General features: G+C 57.1%; 1 protein-coding gene across 1 annotated transcript in view; it reads right to left on the bottom strand.

Annotated features, from left to right (window-relative positions):
- Positions 1-1,006: 1,006 nt before the first annotated feature.
- The window catches only part of Arid3a (AT-rich interaction domain 3A), a 31,021-nt gene continuing 6,863 nt past the window's right edge, over positions 1,007-25,164 (bottom strand). The window contains 6 exon segments of the mRNA XM_052747272.1: positions 1,007-4,189; positions 4,544-4,624; positions 5,057-5,353; positions 6,287-6,534; positions 7,481-7,664; positions 9,870-9,942. Coding sequence (XP_052603232.1) covers positions 3,993-4,189; positions 4,544-4,624; positions 5,057-5,353; positions 6,287-6,534; positions 7,481-7,664; positions 9,870-9,942 — 1,080 coding nt within the window. The 3' untranslated portion in view covers positions 1,007-3,992.

Below are 25,164 nucleotides of genomic sequence, written 5' to 3' on the forward strand. Positions count from 1 at the left end.
CAGGTGGCCGAGGTCGGGGCCTGTCCACCTGGCCTCAATTACCTTGACTCACTCGGTCTCCTGAGTCCCCTGGGTGTGGGGCTGCCATCCAGTCCAGGGATCCTCTCTCCACTCCAATCCTTGAGCTGTCACTGCCTGTCAGGATGCCCCCAGCAAGCCTCTCTCTGGTGCCCACTGAGGCACACCACAGCACCAAGTGGTCAGGCTGGGGGTGGCGGCTCGGCCCGTGCCTTGGATCCCAGTTTTCTGGAGGTTGGGGCCCCGGTGCACCTGAGCCTGGGGCGGGGGAGGGGTGTGTCTGTCTCCAGGACCCTGCTGCCACCGGGAGCTCTGGTCCCTGGGGTGACAGGTGGGCAGGACACAGAGCTGGGGTGGGGGTGGGGAGCCCCAGGGAGTTAGCAGGCGTCCAAGGTGGCCTCCACCTGGCTGCTGGGGAGGGAGAGGTGTGAATGTCACATGCAACTAGCCCAAGGGACAAAGATGGACGATAACGTCCCAAGGTGAGCTGCGGGTGGGGACAGAGGGAATGGCCTGTGCAAAGGTCCTGAGGCAGGCCAGGCCTGCAGTTCACATCATTCATCCCAGCACCTAGGAGGTGTGAGCCACCACAGCCTGGCCTTTTTTTTTCTTCTTCTTTTTCCTTTTTTTTTTCTAAAGCAAGAAAAGCAGCAGCAGCCAGGGAGATGTTGGCAGGCAGGACACTCATGCCCCAGTCTAACCTGAGTTCAATCCCCAGGACCCGCACAGCGGAAGGAGAGACCCAACCTCCAACAGTCATCTTCAGAACCCCACTAGGGCCGCCCTGCACGCAGCACCCCCTGCACGCAGCACCCCCTGCACACAACACACAGACCTGAAGCAGAAGGAAAAACGGACACTGACCGGAGCAGACCTCCTCCACACGCTCCGTGCCTGAGCTCCACTCATGTGCCCTGGGGTCCCCTCCACACCCCCCCCACCCCCCACCCCCCCAACCCCAAAACTACCACGGAGTCGCTCTTTCACGGAAGTGTCTCAACTTTTTAATCTCACCGATTTACAGGGTTACAATCGCATTAAATATGTCTGAGGTTTAAATACAATTCACAATAAGGTCATAAAATGTAAACTTTCAGTGTATTTTTTTTTAATTTCAAAAATCACACTTCTTTTTTTGTTGTTGTTGTGTATGAGTTTTCCTGTTAGTAGCTGAACTTTCCTGAATATTCCGCACAGCTGTGACCGTTGCAGGCCACAGCCCGGCAGGAACTGACCATGAGGCCTGACCAGAGGTAGAAAGCAGTTTTTACTTTTTTATTGTTTTTTTTTTTTTTTAAATCCACTTATTTTTTTCATTTTACCTGAGTTGGTGTGCGACCCACACGCTGTCGGACAAGCCCCTCCCACCCCAAGAAACTAAAAAGTTCACATGTTCTGAACAAAACAGCTCAGCTCACCTTTACCCAGAAGGAAAAATAAAATCCACAAAAGCCAATAAGTGGGGGTGGGGAAAAAAAGTGTGTAAAAACAATTAAAAAAAAGGAAAAAAAATCCTATAAGACTATACAGATGTATAACTCTCAAAAAACACTAACTTAGCTGTCCCAAGCCCCATGCCCACCCACCCACTGCAGCTGGACAGACAGACAGACAGACAGACGGCCTGGTGGCCAGCAGAAGGGCCACCAGGAAGGTTATAGAAACAGCCTGTCCCTGGGAAGGTTCTAGAAACAGCCTGTGCCTGCCCTTAGACCCTCTTTGCCCTGAGTTTGGGGGGTCTAACCTGCCCCCACCCCAAGCCCTGAGGTGCTGGGTGGACAGTGACCATGTCCAACCCTCTCCTTGCTCTAGCTTGCATAACAAATGCCAACTGCACCCAATGCCAAGGGCCGGGTGGGGCAACTGAGGCACAGACAGGCCCGTGGAGGGTTACTGAGCACGTCCAGCAGAGGACAGCCCCCCCCCTACAATCACAGAGCCCTGGTGGGCAAGGTCCCCTGAGTCAGGATCAGGTGCTTTCTGGCCACTCACAGAGCCCCAGACACAAGTGGACATCAGGACACCCCGTCCCCACTGTGGACTCGAGCAGGTGACCAGAAAAATGGGTGACCCGGGTGCATTTTTTTTTTCTTTTTTGGCATCAAAAGACCTGAGGTAGAAAGAAACATGCCTTGGGTGTGCCCACCAAGGCAACCCCCGTCTCCCCAAGCCAGGTACACACGGAGGCTGACTTTACACAAGGTTGCCAGAGGGGATAAAGACCCTCCACACCCGTGACCAGGAATGATTGTGCGGCTAAAACAGTGGCCCCGAAATGGGGCAGGCAGAAGCTTCCAGAAGGAAAAGTTGAGATTCCACCTCCCCCCCGAGTGAGCCTTCCCTCCTGGAAGGATGGAAGGGGGGTGTCAACAACCCTGAGAGGAAGGAAGAGGGTCTGCTCCCCACAGCCCAGACCGAGAAGTGGGGTGACAGGGGACTCAGGACTCCTGGGACCTTAGGACAAGCAGGTCCCAGCTCTCACCACCAGTGACCAAGTCCCCAAGTCCAGGACCGGTCCCCCAATCCAGCGGGAGATTACATCATTTCTGCCCTGGTGGCTCCAGCCAAAATGAAATGCAATTTTCTTTTTTCTTTCTTTTTCTTGAGACAGGGTCTCATGTAGCTTGGAATTTACTGTATCGACCAGGCTGGCCTACTCACAGAGTGCTGGGATTGAAGGTGTGTGCTACGGCCCCCAGCCTCATCTTACTTTGCTTTGTTAAGACAGGGTTTCAAGTAGCCTAGGCTGGCCTCAACCTCCATATGTAGCCAAGGATACATCCTCCTGCCTCATCCTCCCAAGAGCCAAGATGACAGACGCACACCACCATGCCCAGTTTGGCTGGACCGTGGTATGGAGACACAGACCAAGGACCAGGATCCTTCCTGGTCATACTCAACTGCTGCCCCAGCAAGGGCGTGACACAGGCACCAGGCACGTCTCGGTTCGAATCCTCGCCCTGAGGTAGGCCTGGCGCACCCCGTCTCCCCTAGAAGCAACCTGTCCAGGCAGAGAGTCCAGACCTTCATCCCTGAGACACACGGGGCCACTGGATTCCGTGTGCTGCTCCCCTACCCGTTTCTAGAACATTCCGTGTCCTGGGTAAGCAATCCAGGTCGCTGAACGATGGAGCCGTGGGCAGAGCCCAGCGTGACAGAACTGTGGAATTTGCTGACAGCCCCATCTGGCCCTGTCGCGGTGCCGAGTCAGGGTCACCACAGCACACCGCAGGGGCTCTGCGGTGACAGGGGCAGGGGACTGTGGCTGGTACTTTTGCTTCTTTAAAAACAAAAACAAAAACAAAACAAAACAAACCTGTTTCCCTGAATGAACACAAATATATAATATACAGACAGGACTCTTTCTAAGATCCTATCACCGCCCTCAAGGAGAGAATAGAATATTTACAGAATCGGAAACCCCAAAACTTTTTTTTTTTTTTAAAAATTGCATCTGAATGTTGAGATCTTGTTTAAAAAGAAAAAAAATTCATAACTTCCCAGGAGAATGAAACAAAACAATGATCCTGGCTCCGGCGTGGTTGGTTTTCCCAGAAGGAACCACCATGGTTAAGGACCGAGAACCAAAAAAAAAAAAAAAGAGAGAGAACACACAGTGCTGGGATTCATGAGGTAAATAGACGTGCTTGAACTGAGCTGGTCAAGCCGGACCCCCATGGAAGCCTCTGGAAAGGTGGCCTCCTGCCTGGAGGTTGCCTTGGTGGCCCTTGTCAAATCCATTTCTCGGAGTCTCCAAAACCTGAGAGATTCAAGTGTTCTTTGCCCTGATTTATTAAATCTGTTTCTCTATCTATCTATCTCTCTATATATGTATATATATAAAATTCTCTCTCCTCGGCGTCAGTGTGGCTCCCTGGAATTCTGCCCGGCCCACTGGGGTTCTTCCGACGTCCCAGGTCCTCGTGTGGCCGTGGTCCCCGTGGTGAGCGGGCAGCTATACGACTTGATTTCCTTTAAGGCAAGGAGTTATTTGAGGTAGAAGATGTAGGGGGCGCGGACACCCCGGCCAGCCCCACCTGGCCGCCGCTGGTCCCACCGCTGCTGGCTCCTGTCCGGCTACCCACGGTGTTGTTGGTACCGATGCCGCTGATGCCACCTTTGCTGGGGGCGGAGGGTGGCGTGGGGGGCGGTGGCTGAGCAAACAGCACCCCTGGGACAAGGACAAAGGGAAGGACTCGTCACAGGTCCGGGCTCGTCAACTGAACAGTAGGATGTGTGGAGCACAGCACAGGCCCGTGACCCCAGCAACTCGGGAAACTGAGGCAGGAGATCACGGGGTGAGGCCAGCCCGGGCGACAGAGGGAGTTTAAGGCCCTGTCTCAAAAGATTGGTACGAGGTCTGGCGAGAGAAGATGGATACCCTGAGTTTGATCCCCAGGACCCACCGTGGAAGGAGAAAACTGACTCCCACAGTTGTCCTTTGACCCCGAGTCACCCAGGACTTGACGGCAGAGCCACGGTGGTGGCCGCGGTGGGCTGGAGGTGGGGGGACCCTCGTGCTTACCTGTGTACACGATACCGTTCATCTCCACTGACATGCTAATACTGTTGCTGCCGTTGGCACTGTCCTGGCGGCTCTCGGAGGCTGTGGAGACAAGATCCACCACTCAGGTCAGAGGTACACCTGGGGACTGGCTTGCTTCCTGTCTGCCTCCTCTATGAGGCCTTTTTAAAATCTTTGGTGGGGTTATTTATTCATTTACTATTTATTTTTTATGACCGGGTATCACGACGTAGCTCAGGCTAGCCTTGAACTCACCATCCTCCTGCTTCAATCTCCTGCTGGGATAACAGGTATGCCCCACCATGTGAGATCTCAAGGAGTCCACGTGAAACAAATTCTGATGAATGCTAACACCTCCTTGGAACTTGCAGATAGACTCAGTTTTTCACATGAAGTAGCCCTGGATGACCCTTTTCTGATTGATTTGCCAGCACTCTTTACATAGAATGGCTCCAAGGCACTTCTTTTCTGCCCTGCACACATGGAATGTGGGGGATCCCAAGCTCAGGGTACCTTGGCTATTGATCCGGATGTTCATGGGCAGCTGGGCTGTCATGGCCAGGAAGTTCTGCTGCAGAGCTCGCTGCATGAGGCGTTGTTGCTCATCGGCAACCAGGGCCATCTTTTTCTCCGGAGGCTCAGTGGATTCCAGCTTCTCCCGGAGCTGCTCCAGGGCAGCCGCCTGGGCTGCCACAGCTGCCTGGGCTGCTGCGGCTTGCACAGCAGCTGCTTGGGCTGCCACGACGGGATGGCCAGCCAAAGACACCGGCAGGCGGCCTGGGACCGTGATGGGGATGGCGGATTCTTCCTCTAGACAGAAGAAGAGCAAACAGTCAGGAGGGTCCTGGGGAAACGCTGGCCACCACGGTGGGAGGTGAGCCTGTGAAAACAGTAAAGCCTGTACTCCACGCTCCCCAGGTTTTTGTTTTAAAGTCTCATGTAGCCCAGGCTGGCCTCACACTCTGTAGCTAAGGACGACTCTGAAGTCCTGATCCACCTCCCTCCCAAGTGCTGGGATGACGGGTGAACGCCACCACATCTCGCTCATACGGGGTTGGAACGGCACCCAGGGCTTCTGGCTCACTGGGAAAGCACTCGCTATCCACTGGGCTGCCGCCTGAGCACTGTGTGAGTGCTGGGAAGAACATAGGAGCCTTGGCCGAGAAGACCACTGCCATCAACCCGACCTCGGACGTCCACACAGACGAGGACTTTCCTCTTAAGAACACACGGACCTGGGCCTCCCACTCTGACAGGCAAGCCAGCCTCAGAAAGAATTAACGAGTTGCCCAGGGGTACCCAGCATTAGATTTAGGGTGGTTCAGGGGTCAAAGCGTCAAGACGGACACTCTGCCCATGTCTGGTGGGTCTGGTATGAGCCAGAGGTCTCAAGAGCTCAGAAGGAAACAGAAGTGACCAGTTAGTAATGTTTGCCATGCACAAGAGACTGACGCTGCGCTGATAAGCGATGCTAGATTCAGAAAGGGGTACAGTGCTCAACTGATAATGTCTGCCCTCATGTGGCTAGGAAAACCTGGATTCAATTAGTAATGTCTGCTGCAGGCAGAAGACAGACACACCATACTGCAGATAGGGGACTGCAGAGCAGGAGTTGACTAGTAATGTCTGCCTTGGGAACAGACAGGGATGGATGGGAGAACTCCTTCCCACCATAAACCACTTAGGTTTATCACGGTTACCCAGAGAAATAAGAGGATAACCTCATTCCCTCACATGATTCACCTTTCTTGATCTTGGGTGCCGGGGTGATGGAGCTGCCATTGGTGCTGGCGGCAAGGCCCAGGGAAGTCACTGGTAGCTTGGGTGAGGACAGCATGTTGTGGGCTCCACTGGGTGAGTAGGCAAAGAGTGAGCCCCCGAAGCTCTGGCGCCGGCCCTCTCTACGGTTGCTGTCGATGGCGGCCTGGAGCTCATTGGGGCTGCTCAGGCCTCGTCGCTCACACTCGTAGGGGTAAAGGTACTTCATGTACCTGTGGACAGGGAACAGGATGACACTGGAGACGACCAGGAGTGTCACCCTGCCACGAGCATCCTCAGGGAGGGGATGCATTATCTCAGGAGGGAGGTGTTGGGCTATCTCAGGAGGGAGATGGGGAGGAGGTGGTCTATCTCAGGAGGTGGTGGGCTATCTCAGGAGGAGGTAGTCTATCTCAGGAGGTGGTGGGCTATCTCAGGAGGAGGTGGGCTATCTCAGGAGGAGGTAGTCTATCTCAGGAGGAGGTGGTCTATCTCAGGAGGTGGCGGGCTATCTCAGGAGGAGGTGGTCTATCTCAGGAGGTGGCGGGCTATCTCAGGAGGAGGTAGTCTATCTCAGGAGGTGGCGGGCTATCTCAGGAGGTGGCGGGCTATCTCAGGAGGAGGCGGTCTATCTCAGGAGGTGGTGGGCTATCTCAGGAGGAGGCGGGCTATCTCAGGAGGAGGTGGGCTATCTCAGGAGGAGGCGGGCTATCTCAGGAGGAGGTGGGCTATCTCAGGAGGTGGCGGGCTATCTCAGAAGGAGGAGGTCTATCTCAGGAGGGAGGAGGTGGTCTATTTCAGGAGGTGTTGGGCTATCTCAGGAGGGAGATGGTGAGGAGGTGGTCTATCTCAGGAGGTGTTGGGCTATCTCAGGAGGGAGACGGTGAGGAGGTGGTCTATCTCAGGAGGTGTCGGGCTATCTCAGAAGGAGGTGGTCTATCTCAGGAGGTCTAGGGCTATCTCAGGAGGGAGATGGTGAGGAGGTGGTCTATCTCAGGAGGTGTTGGGCTATCTCAGGAGGGAGATGGTGAGGAGGCGGGCTATCTCAGTAGGAGGCGGTCTATCTCAGGAGGGAGGAGGTGGTCTATTTCAGGAGGAGGCGGTGCGCTATCTCAGGAGGAGGGGGTCTATCTCAGGAGGAGGCGGGCTATCTCAGGAGGTGGGCAGCCCGGCACTCACTGTGTCCGCAGCGTGAAGGCGGCGCTGGTGATGGAGGTGGGCAGGTTGAGCCCCTTGGTGATCTCCCGCCACAGCTTCTTGTTGATGACCTCCACGAGGCCGCCCTTCTCGGTCACCAGCACGTACAGCATGAACAGGTCCAGGACCTGCTTGGCCATGATGGGGATCCGGTTCACGGGCGTGCCTGCGGGATGTCGGGGAGGGGCTGCTGAAAGCAGGCGGCTGGGGGGGGTCATGGGAGTCATGCAGGGGTCATAGGGGTCAGGCGGGGGCTCTGGTGGCCACACACTCAGTCCCCTGAATATCTTCCAGAGCGGCATCACCCTGGGTAATACCCCTGCTTGCCTCAGTTTCCCCAAGGGCAAGGGAGGGGGTTGGAAGAGAGGCCGGTGGCCATCTTGGGGACATGGGAGACTTCAGGGCCCTGGTTATTCCCACTCTGGGTCTCCAAACAACCACAGTGCCTCCCCAGGGCCCTTCCCGCTCAGCCCTGTCCTCCTCGGCGTCCCCGAGTGTGGCAGACTCCAGTGGGGGTGGGGAGGGCTCGGCTAACAGGATTTTCAGTTTAAGAAGCAGGAACATCCATCTTGCATCGAGTGACACCCTGGCCCCCTCTTCATCCCTCAAAACCTCGCCTCCTATGACATCCATTTCCCAAGCCTGCTACAGACAGGGCCCTGCACCTTTCTGCCAACTGGACACCCAGAGTTTTGGTTTTGTTTGTTTGTTTGTTTGTTTGAGACAGAGTCTCTATATATAGCCCCGGCTGTCCTGGATCTCGCTCTGTAGCCCAGGCTGGCCTCGAACTCACAGAGATCCACCTGCCTCTGCCTCCCGAGTGCTGAGAATAAAAACGCCACTACCATCTGGTGACTCCCAGAGATTTTTCATGTCCCCAACTCTAAGTCCTGTCTATGAGGTTCTAGGCTCGGAGACCTTCCCCACCATCCTCATCCTCACCATCTGGGACCCAGCAAGCACTCGATAGAGAACACCGGAGACTGCCTGGCCCCACCCCAGCCACGGATACAGTGACCATTCATCTCTGTCTCAGAGAGGGGACACCTCTACCCCCTTTACTGATGGGGAAACTGAGGCTCCAGGGCCTGGCTCCTCTGTCCCAGGGACTCCGTGGCCCTAGAAAGCCAGCCCTGGGAGACCCACCCCCTATTCTTAGCCACTTCCTGCCTCTCCCAAGTTGCAAAAACTCCCCAGTTTGAGTCAAGCGGAGTCCAGGGCAGCCGTGGGGAGGTGGGTCTCAAACCCACCACCCTGTTCACCCAGCTCAGCCCCAGAGGGAGACCAGGAGGTGGGCAGGCCCGTCTCAGCCAGTGGAGGAGGAAGTTTATATGAAGTCTAGGAATGCAATGGAGGGCTGAGGCCGGGGTGAAGGAAGGGTGGGGGACCTGGCAGGGGCACAGGCAGGACACCTCCCCCCATTTCCCGTCTCCAGAGACTTCTGAGGGAAATTTGTTCCAAGGTCCTTGCTTTTCTGATGCCAGGAGTCATCTGTCCACAAGAGGGGACCCACCCGTGGGCGGTAGGTTGTGCTGACTGGGTGAGCCTGGCGGTCTGAATACCAGCTCCGAAACACCAAAGACCTCAGAAGAAAGTACCCGAGGTGGCAGCGGACCAGGGGTTTTGAGGGATACACAGGAGTCTGTTGGTCTGACTTGGTGAGGGAGGCAGGGGTAAAGGCAGACTTTCACAGCCCTTTGTGGTCAGTGACTGCACCACAGCATGGAGGTCCCTGGCCTTGCTGACCCCATTATGGTGGGGGTGGTGAATAGGATGGTCAGCTCTGTGGCCTGGAGGCAGCTGGAGGCCTCCTGCTGTGTGAGGGGCTCAGGCAGGTGGGGACACCCGATAACAGAGGGAGGGGAGATCTCTCCGGCCACATGGAGGGCAGCAGGGCTGGACCGAACTAACGAACACAGCTGGGCTCTGCGGATAGCACCGGGGCATCCCCACACCCACAGGGACCCGCAGGCCCCAACCCGACGCCGAGGGGTTAACTCAGAGGCCACTGGGCCAGGCCGAGGGATCAGGAGGCCACAGTACCCCTTCTCTCTCTGCCTTCCGGTGGGCAGGCCTGGAGGCTTGTGTTTACAGAAGCTGGCTCAGCCATGGCCAGCCTGGCCGGCCTCAGGTCCCCTCTCCGCCCCTTCCTGCTCCGGAGCTGAAGCCTCGACCCTCCTTGGGCCTCAGTTTCCTCCCTTAGAACACGGGGACTGTAACCACCCAGACGGTCCCACCCTGAGGGAGAGTGAGTCCCCCAGGGTCCCCATCCACCTGGATCTGGGGACAGCCACAGAGTCTGGGGAGCACTCCCTCACGGGAGGACCGTCCTGCTCCCCCACCACACCCTCCTGCCCTGGGAGGCGCTCACCCCGCTTCTGCATGAAGCTGAACAGGTCGTCTAGGAACTCCTTCCTCTTGGGGTCCGTGTCCAGTTCATAGAGCTGCAGACAGAGAGGGATGGGTCAGCGGGCGGGAGGGACGTGTCCCCACCGTGGGGGATGGGGCAGTCACAGGCGCTCAGCCGACCCCACGCACCACAAGCCGCAGACAAGGCTGACCCCCTCGACGGCACGCAGGGGTCACTAACCAATGCCCCCACCCCGGGGGTCAGAAGGGAGACAGGCGTTCTCAGTCCGGGTCCCCAAAGTCCCGGGATGGGTCCTTCCCACCTCTCCCAGCATTAGGAGCTCTGGGCATTGCCCCACAAGGAAACTGAGGCACAGTGTCACTGACAGCTGCCGACTCCTGAGCACCTGGAGTCCCCCGTCTGCCCACCCAGGCTGTGGTGGTGGGTGATGCGGGCACCGCTGTCCCGGGAGTGAGTCCTGGGGGCCCCGATCCTGGGACTCACTGGCCGGGCCGGGGAAGTGGAGCGGAGATAATTAGAATGCTCAGCTGAATACCAGGCTTCAAATTAACCACCAGGAATGCAGCTGGCTGGACGGCGGGGGGCCTCCAAACCACCAATTACACCTGGGTCTGCATAATCCATCATCTCAGCTCCAAAGGGGTGCGGGCCTCGAGCCTCGGAGCGGGCCGCTGGGGCCGTCCCCCACCATCCTTCCAACAACAGTGCCCCCCCAGGACTCAGCTTCTCCATCTGCTCAATGGACACCGTGGGCAGCCTTCCCAGGCAGGAGCCTAGTCCAGGCCTCTGGCCCGGGTGGCCGTGGCTGTCAGCCGCCCGGCTTCGTCTGCGCCCCACCCTGGCCAGCCAGCGCCAGACTGGCCGGCCCACATTCCTAAGTCCCGGGAGGCCGCTCTCCCTCCCCAGGCTGCCTGCGGGGTGCGGGGCACTGCAGGGAGCCGGCCGCCCTCCCTGCACAGGGCCTCTGGGTGCCGCACACAAGCACCCGGCCAGCGGGAGTCCTCCACACCTTCCCAAGGGGGTCCTGCCTTCCTTCGCTGGGGAGCACACGGCAGGGAGAGCGCGGATCCACGGGTGTGTGCGCCCCGTACACAGCAATCACTTAATAAATGATCTCTTCAAGGGGCTGCCCGGGCAGGGCATGGATGGTCAGATGGGACCGGGGTGTGGTTAGAGCCCCCAACACTGGAGACACAGGAAGGAGTCCCACCCCTGAGAGGGCCTGAGGCCCCGTGCAGGCCCCAGGCGTGGACCCTTTCCTGGACAAGGGGCAGTCTCCAGGGTCCACCCTCTTGGCCGCCCCCACAAGGGACCGTCAGAGCCTCCTTCCTCAGTTTCCCCATCTTCTTCGCCGGAAAGCACAAGACCACAGCACAACCGTCTGAGGGTCTGGCTCAGTGGGTGTAGCACACGCCCAACACTCGCCACCCCATAAACCGGGGATCTTTGTGGTACACACCGGTTATGGCAGCATTCAGGAGGTGGAGGCGGGAGGGTCAGGAGTTCAAAGCCAGCCTGGGTTACATGAGACCCTGTCTCAAAACAAAACTGTTACCCCCCAAACAACACTTCCATCTTGAGCTTCAAAGCTTTGGTGCCTTGGGGGAGGGGAAACTGAGGCTCACTGCAGCCAGCGGCTGCCTCACAAGGGAAGGGCACCGTGGATGCCCGCTTTAACAGGAGATGCCGAGGGACCGACCGGTTGGTGGCCGTGCCCGGTCAGACGTCTGCAAGGACAGGACAGCAATTCAAAGCCATAAATGGGGGACCCACAAGGATCCCCCAGCTGCCTGTGGGGGGAGGGTCAACAACAAAGACAGGCCATAAAAGGCCGGGTTTTATGGAAACCTGGCCCTCCTTCTGGCGGTCCTCTGGGAAGGGCGCATCCCACCCTGATGAACAGGCTCTCGGGGACAGTGTCCAGCTCCCCGCTTCAGCAGCAGCTAGTGTCCAGGCCCCTCCTGGTCACTGGCCCAGCACCGTGAGAGGCTTTTCCTGCCCAGTTTTCTTGTCTGGAATCAGAGCACACAGCAGTTGTCTAATAAATGCTCATTAAATATGCATGGTTTCTCAGGCCTTGTGGAGACGCTCCACCCTCTGCCCTGTGGTCCTGGCCGCCCACAATCACTCTGCTTCGTCTGCAAACTGGCTTCAGGTTGCCAGGACAGAGGCATACAGCAGGCACTTACTAAGTGAACACTGCCCTTTCTCCCCTCCCTTTCCTGTCATCCAAACAGTTCCTTCTTAGGAATGTAAACATGTCTCCTGCTCTACAACCCTGGCTCACGCTGTCCAGCCTCCTCTGCTCTTACTGGGGAGACCTTTCTCTTTGGGTGGGGTTTGGGGGTTGTTTGTTTGTTTTTTGCTTTTTTTGAGACAGGGTTTCTCTGTGTAGCCCTGCCTGTCCTGGAACTCACTCTGTAGACCAGGCTGGCCTCTCCTGCCTCCGCCTCCCGAGTGCCGGGATTAAAGGCGTGCTGGCTCTTGTTTTTTCCTTTATAGGGACCTTTTGACCGTTTTTTTGTTGGTGAATTGTCTGCAAACGGTCAAACCTGGAACTCCTGAAGCCCTCTTGCTCCTTCCTCCTGAGAGCTGGGGCGACAGGCCTGAGCGGTCACCACAAGCACCCCTTCCAGAGCTGGCTGGCCCTGGGGCCCAGGTGCCCACGGTCACATCCCATCTGTAGGTTTCTGTTCTGACCACACCTGGGCAGCCAGGGCCGTTCCCACAAGGGCCCAGGGCGGTGTCCTCAGAGCCGAGGGGCCCCGGCTGTCCCCAGCCGTAAAAAAAAACTGCTCTGTGTGTGTGTGTGTGTGTGTGTGTGTGTGTGCATGTGTGGGAGGCCCCTGAGAAAACCTTTGTCCCCCAGACTGTGGCAGCCCAGGCCCCCTGCTGGCTCCCCAGGGCTCCAAAGTCCACTGGGCCCCACCTGGGACGGGTGCCAGGCAGGGTGGACCCCAGGAACGAAGACATTCTGGTAGGGCCTGGCCTGGCCCCGGCCCCAGCTTGGACACTCCCTACAGTCACTCTGGGGCACAGCAGGAGACAGAGAGACTGACTGTGGCCTGGGTTTGGCACCCCGGGCTCTGTGGGAGGTGCAGGACTAGCTGATGGGACAGCTGGGGTTTTTCTTTTTTCTTTCTGAGAGGGGCCCGCGAGCCCAGGCTGGCCTCACCTGAGGCCTTCCTGACTCATCTCAGTCCAGCAGTGCTGGGACCACAGGCGGCAGCCACTCCAAAGCCGCTGGGAAGGCTTTTTCAAGGCACCTTCACACCTGCTGGGGGGACTCATGCTGTTTTCCTCTTTGGTGCTCAGAAAATGTGGATCAGATTTGAGTCAGCACTCCCGCCCCCAGGTGAGGGGACAACCCAGAAAGCCATCTGGGGACACAGAGACCTTGAAGGCCTTGGGGAGTCTCCGCCCGACAGGCAGGAATGAATGAATGAATGAATGAGTCTCCCTGGGCGCACCTTCTCTCCGTGTGGAGTTTGTAGAAAGGGCTTTTTTTGACTGGGGGTGGTAGGAGGCCAGCACTTGGGCGGCAGAGGCAGGAGAATCTCTGTGAGTTCAAGGCCAGCCTGGTCTACAGAGTGAGTTCCAGGACGGTCAGGGCTGCACAGAGAGACCCTGTCTTGAAATAGAAACGGCTGGAGAGATGGCTCAGGGGTTAAGAGCACTGGCTGCTCTTCCAGAGGACCCGGGGTTCAGTTCCCAGCAACCATGTGGAGGTTCAAAACCATCCTTAACTCCAGTTCCAAGAGACCTGATGCCCTCTTCTGACTCTGGAGATCACACACACACACACACACACACACACACACACACACACACAATTTTAAAAGCCCTTTTTTGGATAACATTATGCATATAAATCTGAGATCACATATAATCACACATCTCTATCTACTTCCAGAACATTCCACCACACAAAAGGAAACAGTCCATTCCTTCTCTAGCCCGACACCCATGTGCTGACTTCTCCACTCTGCATTGGCCTGCTTGGGCATTTTCACACACTGTAAGGTCTTCTGTGTCTGGGTCTCTCACTGATCACAGTGTCCACCTGGTCCTCCACACTGTAGTGTGCCCTGGGCGGGGGGCCTCACTCCTGTTCCTGGCTAAGTAATATTCCAGTGTATGGATGGACCACACTCTGTGTCCATCACTCACCTGTCTCTGGGCTGCAGGAGCCATTACCCTTGCCACATTCTTCGAGGATCTTGATTATTTTGTGTCTTTTGGCCTCTGGATAAGACATGACTCATGTCTATAACCAACATGCAAACCATGGCCACGATATGCCTCCCTCGCCTGCATAAACTCCCAACCCGGCCAGGACAGTCATTCAAACACTTCCTTCTCCCAGCTGCCCATGGAAGAGGGGCTTGGACAAGCTTCGGCACTGGGCCACACGACTCCCCCTCTCCCTCCCCATCAGCCCAGTCAGTCCTGCTGCCCTCCATCATGGGAGTCTCTTCTCTTGGAAGCTCACAGTACTTGGCCACATGGGTCTCTTGGATGTCTCTACACAGCCCTGCCCCAGGGCCACCCCATGTCCCTCCTCCCACCTCAGGGAGGCCCTGGGCACCAAGATGACTCCTTCTTGGGGGGTAGTCCAAAGCCTCCCCTGGGCAGACACACCCATTCTGCCACTGAGGAGTGCTCAGGACTCACCGGGAACCTACTCTTCACTTGGGGAAACTGAGGCAGAGGTGATCTGTGAACAGGTGCCGGGGACCAGCTGAGCACTCCACTGGTCCTTGTCCATGGAGACCTGGGGTGAGGTGTGTGGAGGCCCACAGAGGTTTCCTAGTGAGATATGAGCTACCGGGTGTTTGGAAGGGTCCGCATGCGGCTGTGCGCTGTGCTTTGATCTAGCGAGGGAGGTCTTTTGTCCTGCCCCTTGGCATTCCTTTAAAAAGCCCTTCAGTGGAGATAAGGATCCAGGTCCTCCTGAGCTATCCTGTGCTTCTGTCTGTCTCTCTCCACTCTAAATTTCTATCAAAATACTTCTCACTTCTTCCCTCAGGAGTACCCTGGGGTAAAAGTGGGGTCTCCCACAGTGGTGGTGCACATCTATCATCCTAGCACCTGGGAGGCTGAGGCAGGAGGATGGCCATGACTTCCAGGCCAGCCAGGGATACACAGGGAGACCCTGTCTCAAAACAAACTTGAGTCCATCCCAGCGTGGAGAGGCCAGAGCAGGAGGGTCAGGAGTTCAAGGCTAGACCTTGAAGTTCAAGTCTGAGGTCAGCCTATGCTATATCAGACCCCATCTCAAAACACAAGATAAAGTAATAAAACCGAAAGACGGTGTTTTTCCAGTGGGAAAGGGCACAGAAGGACTGGCTGCACATATCCCGAGAGGCAGAGCCATAGAGACGCCTGGGATAGACTGCACGGTCGAGAAATCCATGGACAAACGAAGAGAGGGCTCAGTGGGACCGAGAGACAGCAGTCGATGGGTGGCCACCTGCTTGTCTCTGCATGCCTCAGTTTACCCACCATAGCATGGGTTCACAGTGGCCAGGAGGTAGGGGGAGGCAGCAGGCCAGAGCACAGGGAAGTCAAGTTGGGGATCTGGGGTTGCTATGTTCATATTTGGAAATCCCTGGGGTTTTGCTGCCATTATTGAACAGTTTCTGTATATGAGGCCAATGATACCTGGTTACATTTACAACCACACAAAAGGACCAGGCCAGCAGCAGAGCCAAATTACGACATTGGGAAGATGGGGTAACCTAATGATGGCAGAGGACTATCGCCCAGCTACGCAGAAGACCAAGGCAGGGGGATAGCAAGTTCAAGGCAACTGTCTCAAAATGAAAAGAGAGGTTAAACATGGGTGGAGCCCCGCCTAGAATCCCCAGTGAGGGGCTGGGGGCGTGGTCATGGTGGAGCCCCGCCCAGAATCCCCAGTGAGGGGCTGGGGGCGTGGTCAGGGTGGAGCCCCGCCCAGAATCCCAGTGTGGGGTTGGGGGCGTGGTCATGGTGGAGCCCCGCCCAGAATCCCCCAGTGAGGGGCTGGAGGCGTGGTCATGGTGGAGCCCCGCCCAGAATCCCCAGTGAGGGGCCGGGGGCGTGGTCAGGGTGGAGCCCCGCCTAGAATCCCCAGTGAGGGGCTGGAGGCGTGGTCATGGTGGAGCCCCGCCCAGAATCCCCGGTGAGGGGCTGGGGGCGTGGTCAGGGTGGAGCCCCGCCTAGAATCCCCCAGTGAGGGGCTGGGGGCGTGGTCAGGGTGGAGCCCCGCCTAGAATCCCCCAGTGAGCGGCTGGGGGCGTGGTCATGGTGGAGCCCCACCTAGAATCCCCCAGTGAGGGGCTGGGGGCGTGGCCAGGGTGGAGCCCAGCCTAGAATCCCCCAGTGAGGGGTGGATCATGCATGGTCAGGGGTGAGTAGTTAGTTAGTTACCTAACGGGTAACCTCTGGGTCTCTTCCCAGAAACTGATGTTGGGGGATGGGAGCACCAAGCACTGTGGGGGAGAACAGCCATCCCAGAAACTCTGAACACAGCAAGGGCATCATGAATGTGCCACCTCCCGCTGTCCCAGCTCTTGGGCTCTTGGGTCCATATGGTGGCCTCAGGGTGCACCTGAGCACTAGGGGCTTCCCCTCCAAGCTGGCCACCCGGCTCTTTCATTTCCCGTCAGTTCTGTGGGCACCGGGGGCCACCTCTGGCTCTCAGGAAATTGGGGAAGTGATTCTGGGCTGGGCCAAACATCTGTCTGCTCAGCTGCCTCCTACGGAGGGAGGCAGGTCCCTCGCCCCTCAGCACACACCGGGTGCCCCACCCACGAGGCAGATATTAATAGCTCTTCTGAAATGACCACTCGGAGCCACGGGGCGGCGGCCACAGAGGCTGGCCGCTGGGGTCCTGACTGCAGGGGAACTTGCAGACCTCCAACCCGCCTTTCCCTCCTGAGCAGATTACAGGTCTGGCCCTGGCCACCTTGGAACCTCAGCCTCTTTCTCTGTGAAGGGAGGGGGCTGTGCCCAGAGTTTCCAGGTTGAAAACAAGCGTCACGTACACAGCAAAGGTCAAACCCAGGGAAGTCGGCCAGGCGGGGAACAAAACCGCTCAGGTGCTAGCCTGCTTTACCCCCGGGAAACAGACACGGGGGTTAGGCTGCCCTGGGACCAACATGGAGGCAGTGGCCAGGACCGGCGTACCGGTCAGAAAGTGCAAAGAAGGCTGGGTGGAAAAGCCCCAAGGTGACCTCCCTAAACCCCAATACAGAAGCAAAATAAACCAAGCAAGAGCCAAGATGGAGGCCTCCAGAGACGCGGTGGAATCTCACGGAGATCAGAGAAGGATGATTCAAAGATCAGAAAGATGCCAACCACTGTGGCACAACTCGGTGATCCCAGCTACTGGGGAGGTTGAGGCAGGAGGATCACAGTAAGTCCAGGATGACCTAGGACACTTAGTGAGACCCTGTCTCAAAATGCAGAGTGAAAAAAATGTGTTGGGGCGTGGTCAGGGTGGAGCCCCGCCCAGAATCCCCCAGTGAGGGGCTGGGGGCGTGGTCAGGGTGGAGCCCCGCCTAGAATCCCCCAGTTGCCTGGTTTCTCCAGCTATATTCCTGTACAACCCTGGAAATCCTAGAAGGGTTTCCTGTTAGCCATTGTGTACTTGAGGGCCCCTGGCTGTCACACTGGATTCTCAGGACAGGACTTGGGGACAGGTGTCCCTTCCCTGGCTGCACAATAGGAGACAGACTGTAGCTTATATCCTAAGACAGAAATGGGGGTCCCTCTTCCATTTAGAATTCCTGCTGGAGCCGGGCGGTGGTGGCGCACGCCTTTAATCCCAGCACTCGGGAGGCAGAGGCAGGCGGATCTCTGTGAGTTCGAGGCCAGCCTGGACTACAGAGTGAGATCCAGGACAGGCACCAAAACTATACAGAGAAACCCTGTTTTGAAAAACAAACAAACAAACAAAAGAATTCCTGCTGGAGTGTCCCCACATTGTGAGCCAAGAGCAGGCGAAATCCAGCCCAAGGAGGTGGCTCCAAACATCCACTTCCCGCTGCAGGGAGCGCCCATCACACATTAGCAACAGCATCACTGGAAAATGCAGGGTGGATAAACACAGATAAATACCGCCAGCGCCCATTCCACGGCCCGTGCCTTTGCTATGGGAGCCGGATGTGGAGGCAGACAAACACTCATTAACCAGATCCTGACCAAGTGTCAGCGGCCAGCTGTGCTCTGGACGGCAGTCCTGTCTGTTTTACAGAGGGGGAAACTGAGGCTGGGAGGAGAAATGAGTGAGTGTTAGGGGAAGATGTGGCCTTGGGGACAGAGCAGGGCAGACAGACAAGATGGCAGGTGAGTGAACCTCCTCCCAGCATGCCCTGGGGTGACTGGATAAATCAGTCTCCATCCCCTGACCCCCATCTGGCAACATCACAGACCCAGCCTGTGGCTCTGGGGTTCTATCAACAGGTCTGAAAAAGCCACGTATCAAGGCTACACACAAGGTCACGGATCACCCGGCCTGGATGCAGATGCAGGGCACAGCTGGGCACACAGCAGACTCCCTCAGCCAGCCATGGGACACACCCATCTCCCCCAGACAGAACAGTGGCAGACAGACCCATCCCATCTGCCTGCCCCAGGGCACCCCACAGGGTCCCCTACAGCAGGGTTCTTTTTTGTTGGTTTGTTTAGACAGGGTTTCTCTGTGTAGCCCTGACTGTCTTGGGATTTGATCCCTTAGAAGGGAAGTCCCTTCTAGGATTTCGGGGGCTCTACAGGAATATAGCTAGGGAAAGCAGGCTGGCCTCGAACCCACAGAGATCCGCCTGCCTCTGCCTCCTGAGTGCTGGGATTAAAGGTGTGTGTCACCTTACAGCAGGGTTCTTGAATGTGACTCCACAGTGTACAAAAGGTACTCCACTAATACTCATGGAAGCTGGCCAGGACTCAGACACACGAGACATAAAAGACCTAGAAGGTCCACTCCTGCCCAGAGAGTCACCCTCCTGCCTTCACCTCCCCAGTGCTGAGATGGATGACACATGAGTTATCAGGAGCATGCTGGCTGAGTGCTCCGCCCAGTAAGCCCCAGCTCCTTATCTGTGGTGTCTGGAGCTGAGAATCACTGTGTGGCCCAGCTTCAAAATGGCAATCCTTAGCCAGGCAGTGGTCATTAATCCCAGCCCTCGGGAGGCAGAGGCAGGTGGTTCTCTGTGAGTTCGAGGCCAGCCTGATCTACAGAGTGAGATCCAGGAAAGTTTCAGATCAGCCAGGACCACACAGAGAAACTCAGTTTTGAAAAACCAAAAGATAGAGGAATGAATGAATGAATGAATGACTGGCAATCCTCCTTCCTCAGCTGCCAGGAAAGTTCCAGGACAGGCAGGGCTACACAGAGAAACTGTTTCAAAAAATCAAAAGATAGACAAATAAATAAATAAATGGCAATCCTCCTTCCTCAGCTGCCTGAGGTAGAATGGGTGTGTGTGAAGTTGGGCTCTGATGGGGGGCGGGGGCGACTGTCACAGTGCGCACGTCTACCAGGGCCTGTGACCAGAAGCAGATCCCCAGGGGTGGCCGAGGGGCTGACTCCACCAGCCTGCCATCCACCCCCTTGAGGACCCACAGACCCTGGCCCGGCCCCGACCACGGGGCAAGGCCGTGTCCCCAGACCAGGCCCTTCAATGGACACATTAGTTACCGTTTAACCCTGTGACCCCCAATTGTCCCCTGGCCATGCGCAGCCAGGCGAGCCGGGAAGGGGCGGGCCATCGCCACCCCAAGTGTGCCGCCCACCAGGCCACGCCGGGCTAGTTCTGAGAATGGAAGAGCTTGGTCATGCTTGACAGCCATCGGGGGCCACACGGGGGGCTGAGAGCTGTCTCTCCAAGAGACATGTCTGCTACAGCCTGTGGTCCCTCCCTGGCTAAAGACAACCGTCTGCACGAGTTGACAGGCCCCCACAAAAAACAGGCCTTAGCGGCAAGCCCCAGCACTGGCTCCATCCACGCCTGTTCCCACAGGCGCCGCCTTGGCCCGGCCAAGGCAGGCCCACGGGGCAGCGGCTGGCAGCTGACCGGCATGTGCCCAGGGAGTTTTAGAACTAGTGACCAGAACCAGGAGCCCTGTAAGGTGACAGTTAACAGTATCTCACTACTACCATGTTCTCAGACCGGGGTGGGTGTGCACCTTGCCCCAGAGGTGCACACAAACACACAGACACATAGATACACAAACACACAGACAGACACATAGATACACAAACACACAGACAGACACATAGATACACAAACACACAGACAGACACATAGATACACACACACACAGACACATAGATACACAAACACACAGACACATAGACACATAGATACACAAACACACAGACACATAGATACACAAACACAGACACATAGATACACAAACACACAGACACAGAGACACATAGATACACAAACACACAGACACAGAGACACATAGATACACAAACACACAGACACATAGATACACAAACACACTCACACAAAGACACATAGATACACAAACACACACAGACACATAGATACACACACACACAGACACATAGATACACACACATACAGACACATAGATACACAAACACACACACAGACACATAGATACACAAACACACAGACACAGAGACACATAGATACACAAACACACTCACACGCACAGACACACAAACACACTCACAGACACATGAACAGATACACACACAGACACAGACACACAGACACAAACACACACACACTCACAGACACAGACACATGAACAGATACACACACAGACAGACACCCTGACACATAATTGGCCCAAGGGACAGACATGCATGAAGATGCTATGCTGGAGATCTGCCTGCCTGGCCGGCCCAGTGCGGTCCCCGCAACCACAGTCACAAAAGCCATGGAAACCACCCGCGAGTCTCATGGCCGCCTGTCCCCACGTCCAGTGCACACTCAGCCACCACACCCTCGGCTTCGGGATGGCAGCTTCGGGGACACCGCTCCGTCTGCCGTGGCGTGTATTATTAGAAAGCGTGGGGCGGGACAGCGCTTGGCAACGGGTCACAGGGTGGGGAGCCTAGCCGGTGGCGGTGACCCGGTGGCCGAGTTGGCGGCACAGGGACCAGATAAGGTTCTTCCGGCTGAGTCAGCGTGGTTCCCGGGGGTTGGCACGGGCCGGGGCGCGGTGCCAGGGCTGGCGGGCGGGCACCCTCCTGGGCCTGCCACAGCTCGCTGGCTGGGCGCCAGCAGCCACAGCGACTTTGATGAGGCTGCCCGGGGGCTTCCCGACACCTCCAGTCTCTGAATCCCCGGCACACGGGGCTCCTGAGCCCCAGGAAGACTCTGGGCCGGGGCCGGCCGCCAACACTGGATGTCAGCCCAGAGACAAACATGCCCCAGACATCGACGAGGACAGTTATGACAACTCTACCCTCGGAACCAGGAGCCCGACCTCTGGGCTGGGCTAGTACCCAGGTGTCTGGGGCTCCAGAGAATGCCAGCTCCCCCTTCCCCTTCTGGCCCCACTGGCCCCCGCCTCCGAGTCCACCTGGTACCTCTCTCCTTCTCCACTGCCCACCAAAGCTAGCTAATTCTGGTTTTCTAGAATGTTCTCCTAGAAGAAGACCCTGTTTTTCTTGCCTGGTCAGTGAACTCTTAAGACGCTCAACAAAGGCCCGGCCACTATGTCCCTTCCCCCACAGCCCTGTCCCCCAGGCAAGACAGGGAGCAATCTACCCACCTCCTCCCCAGTCTTCACACCTTGTGGCCCCAGAGGGCTCACAGTGTCACCTAGAAGAAGAGCACGTGTGAGCAGCCCGCACTGGACGCTATCAGTAGCCATGAAAGCCCCGCCTGGGGCAGACGCGCCAGGTGACAGGGACAGCCTCACGTGAGGTGGCTGGAGACAGACCTGTCAGCCTCGCCCAAAGGTCCCACCTCTAACACCTGGCTGGCTGTCCATTTCCCTGTGTGAGGGAGGAGGCGAAGGGGAAAGTCACCGCAGCTGCCCTCTGACCAGAGGCCTCCCTGGACAGGCCCCATTTCCCCTCTCTACTGGAATGCTGTCCCCTGTCCTGAATTAGAAGGCGGCGATAGCGGAGGGGGCAAGATGGCTGAGAGGGTAAAGGAGCTTACAGGCCACCCTGGGACCTCAGTCCAGTGCCCCCACCCAGACCCACACAAAAGAAGGTGAGACCTGACTCCTCTAAATTGTCCTCGGACCTACACATGGTTGTGACACACGCCCCCGCCCATGCAAAAGTAAATTAAAAAAATGTTTAAAAAAATTTGTTTAATGTGTTGTGGTTTGGAAGAGGGGGGGTGGAAGGGTGTGCCTGGGACCCCAGCTCTCTGGAGACTGAGGTAGGAGGATGGAGAGTTCTGGGCCAGCCTGAGCTAAAGCACCAGGTTCCGGAGTCTAGATGTGAGACCAATGCTTGTCCCCTGACCTGCCGGGGACTCACTGTGTCATCGAGGGACAGCAAGGTTCGGTGAAGTCACCCGCTTTCTCTAAAACCCTGTACGTGTCCATCCATCCACCCTGGGCCAGATTCCAAAGAGGGCTGGGGGCAGTGAGTCCTTCCTACACAGGACTATGACCATCCCGTGCCTCAGTTTCCCCTCCACGGTCCCTTCCTTGCAGAACGAATGAGGATCCCACTAACTTTTCTTTCTTTGCAACAGGGTCTCGGGAACCCACTACATAGCTCAGGTATGAACTTCTGATCTTCCTGCCTCCAACTCCCAATGCTGAATGAGAGATATGCACCACCATGCCTGGGGTGGGAACGCAGGGCCTTGTGCACTCTAGGCCAGAGCTTTCCCGTTTGTTCATTTTTGAGACAGGGTTTGGCTCTGTAGCCCAGGCTGGCCTTGAACTCCCTGACGCGCCTGATTCAACCTCCCCTGCGCTGGGGTGACAGGTCTGAGCTGCTGCAGTGGGTTTCCTTTCTGCATGTCTGGGGTCAGGCGCGGGTTACCCGGTGAGCAGGAGGGGATGGGTGAGGACGTGGAAGAACAGGGCCTGTACATGGGGAACTTGGACAGACAGCCGCCGTCCACACAGCTCCTAATAGGCACCTTCCCATCACCGTTCTACCCAGCAATTTCACTCCAGGCACACACCCAAGAGGAACAAGAACAGACCCATGGGAAGCTGCAGAGCCCAAAGGTGGAAACAGCCCTGCATCCCGCACAGATGGGCGCGCAGAGCAGTCCACCCACACGCCAGAGTACTGCACAGCCACGAACAGGAATCTGACACACCTCGGAGCGGAGGGCACTGTGCTGCTCGGTGAGACGTGACAGGCCCCGCGGTGTGGGTCTCTGCCACAGAAGTGTCCAGAACAGGGGACATAAACACTGGGAGTTGTGTGGGTGACATGCTGTGGGTGGAGCTGGGGAGACTGAAACACTCTCAGCTTGAGTTTTTGTTTGTGATCTTGAATCGGTGAATGAGCTAAAAGTCAGGCATGGTGCATGCCTGTTATCCCATGACCCAGGAGGCTGAGGCAGGAGAGCAGCCCTGGGCTGAACAGCAAGACCCAGCCTCAAAAACACAAAAACAAAAACGAAACAAAACCCAGGTGTGGTGGTGCGTGCCTTTAGTCCCAGCACTCGGGAGGCAGAGGCAGAGGAGTCTCTGAGTTTGATTGAGGCCAGCCTGAGCTACAGAGAGAAGACCAGTGAGTTCCAGGACAGCCAGGGCTACCCAGAGAAACTCTGTCTCAGAGAAACAACAGAAATCCTCATAAAAGATTGCCAGCTTGAAAAATCCCAGCAAGGCCACTCCGAGCCCGGGTGTGGCCCTGGGGGGACAGGAAAGCTGCAGGATGTGCGTCCAAATGCCAGGAGGCCCAGATCCTAATCACAGCCACTGACCCCCCCACACCCCCCTCCACCCACCCCCACCCCCCGCGTACCATCCGCAGACCCACAGTCCGGGGCGGATCCCAGCTGTCTAGGCTCAGCTGGTGGAAGCCAGCTGTGGCCAAGACTGGGAAGGAAGAGAGGGAGACAGTGCCAAGTGGCCGGCCAGCCAGCACCGCCACGTGCCAGGAAGGGAGCGGGGCAGACGCCAGAGTCAACACAGGCCGGGCCTGGGGCTGACATCTGTGGGGCTGGCTGGGCCACTGCTGACACGGGCTGTACAGGTGCCAGCCAGCGGGCGGAAGGGGGAACCTTCCACAGAGAGGTGGAAAGGAGTCCTGCACCACGGAGGAGGGACTGGCTCCTGCCAACATCGTCCCCAAACCCAGCCGTCATGCCCCTAATACACAGGGCTCTCCAGGACCCTTCTCTGGCTGTTTTCTACCCAGAGACCCTCCTTCTTCGGCTTTCCCAGCCCTAGGGGTAACGGATGCAACCGGGCCGCCTGGCTTTTTTGTGGGCCCGTGGGATCCGAACGCAGGTCCTCACGTTTGCATTTTTACCCAGCGAGTCATCCCCCCCCCCCCCCGCACATTTCTCTATATGTCCAGCGACCTTGGTGTTTTTCTCTATTCGCGCATGAGACCAAATATGAGCTGCGGCTCCCTGTCCCTCCGTCCTCAGTTTCCCCATCTCCAGCTGCACAAAAGCCCCCTCACAGGCTGTGTCTCTGCACGACCTCTGACCCTGACCCAGGATATCCCCCCCGAAAGGTCCCGACAATGGCTCCTGAGGCCCTCCTTTGTCTGGCTGCACTGGGGGCTGGGGTCGGGGCAGTCAACCCCGGCCCTCTTGCCCTTTTTATGCCGATCCAGTGTGGAGCCGGGAGGTCTGGGAGGGTGCACAGGGGACACCTCCGGATCTGTGACCCTACGCCGTGACACAGCGGGACGGGGGTGTCTCACTTGCTTGGCGCTGGGGTCTGCGGAGAGCTATATCCAGGCACCGGCGACCTCAGGAAGATGAATAAAGTCAGCTTGCCGTCAAAGCGGCAGGCGATGCCAGTTCAAGGGCACAAACCTTGAGAACTCACAACCAGAGCCCCACTCTGGGCGACAAGACATGTCAACTCCTTTGTAAAATGAACACAGAATGGCCCCAGCTGCTTCTGTACTGGACAGGGAAACCAAGGCACAGAGTGAGGTGGAGCCCACACACACCCAGCCAAACACAAATACTTTTATGCCTGGTGTGTTTAGCGAGAACCTCCTGGGGGGTGGGAGGCACAGTCCGTAAGCCCACAGCCAGCTCCAGGCCCAGGGTAGGAAAGGGTCACACCCAGGAGCAGTGACGTCCATTTGACAGGCCAGCTGGCAGCCTGCCCAACACACACCTAGCAAGCCAGGGCGAAAAGCAGAGACGGA

Source organism: Peromyscus californicus, unplaced genomic scaffold (assembly GCF_007827085.1).
Source record: "Peromyscus californicus insignis strain IS unplaced genomic scaffold, ASM782708v3 Scaffold_1__1_contigs__length_55948999, whole genome shotgun sequence".
NCBI classification, from domain to species: domain Eukaryota; kingdom Metazoa; phylum Chordata; class Mammalia; order Rodentia; family Cricetidae; genus Peromyscus; species Peromyscus californicus.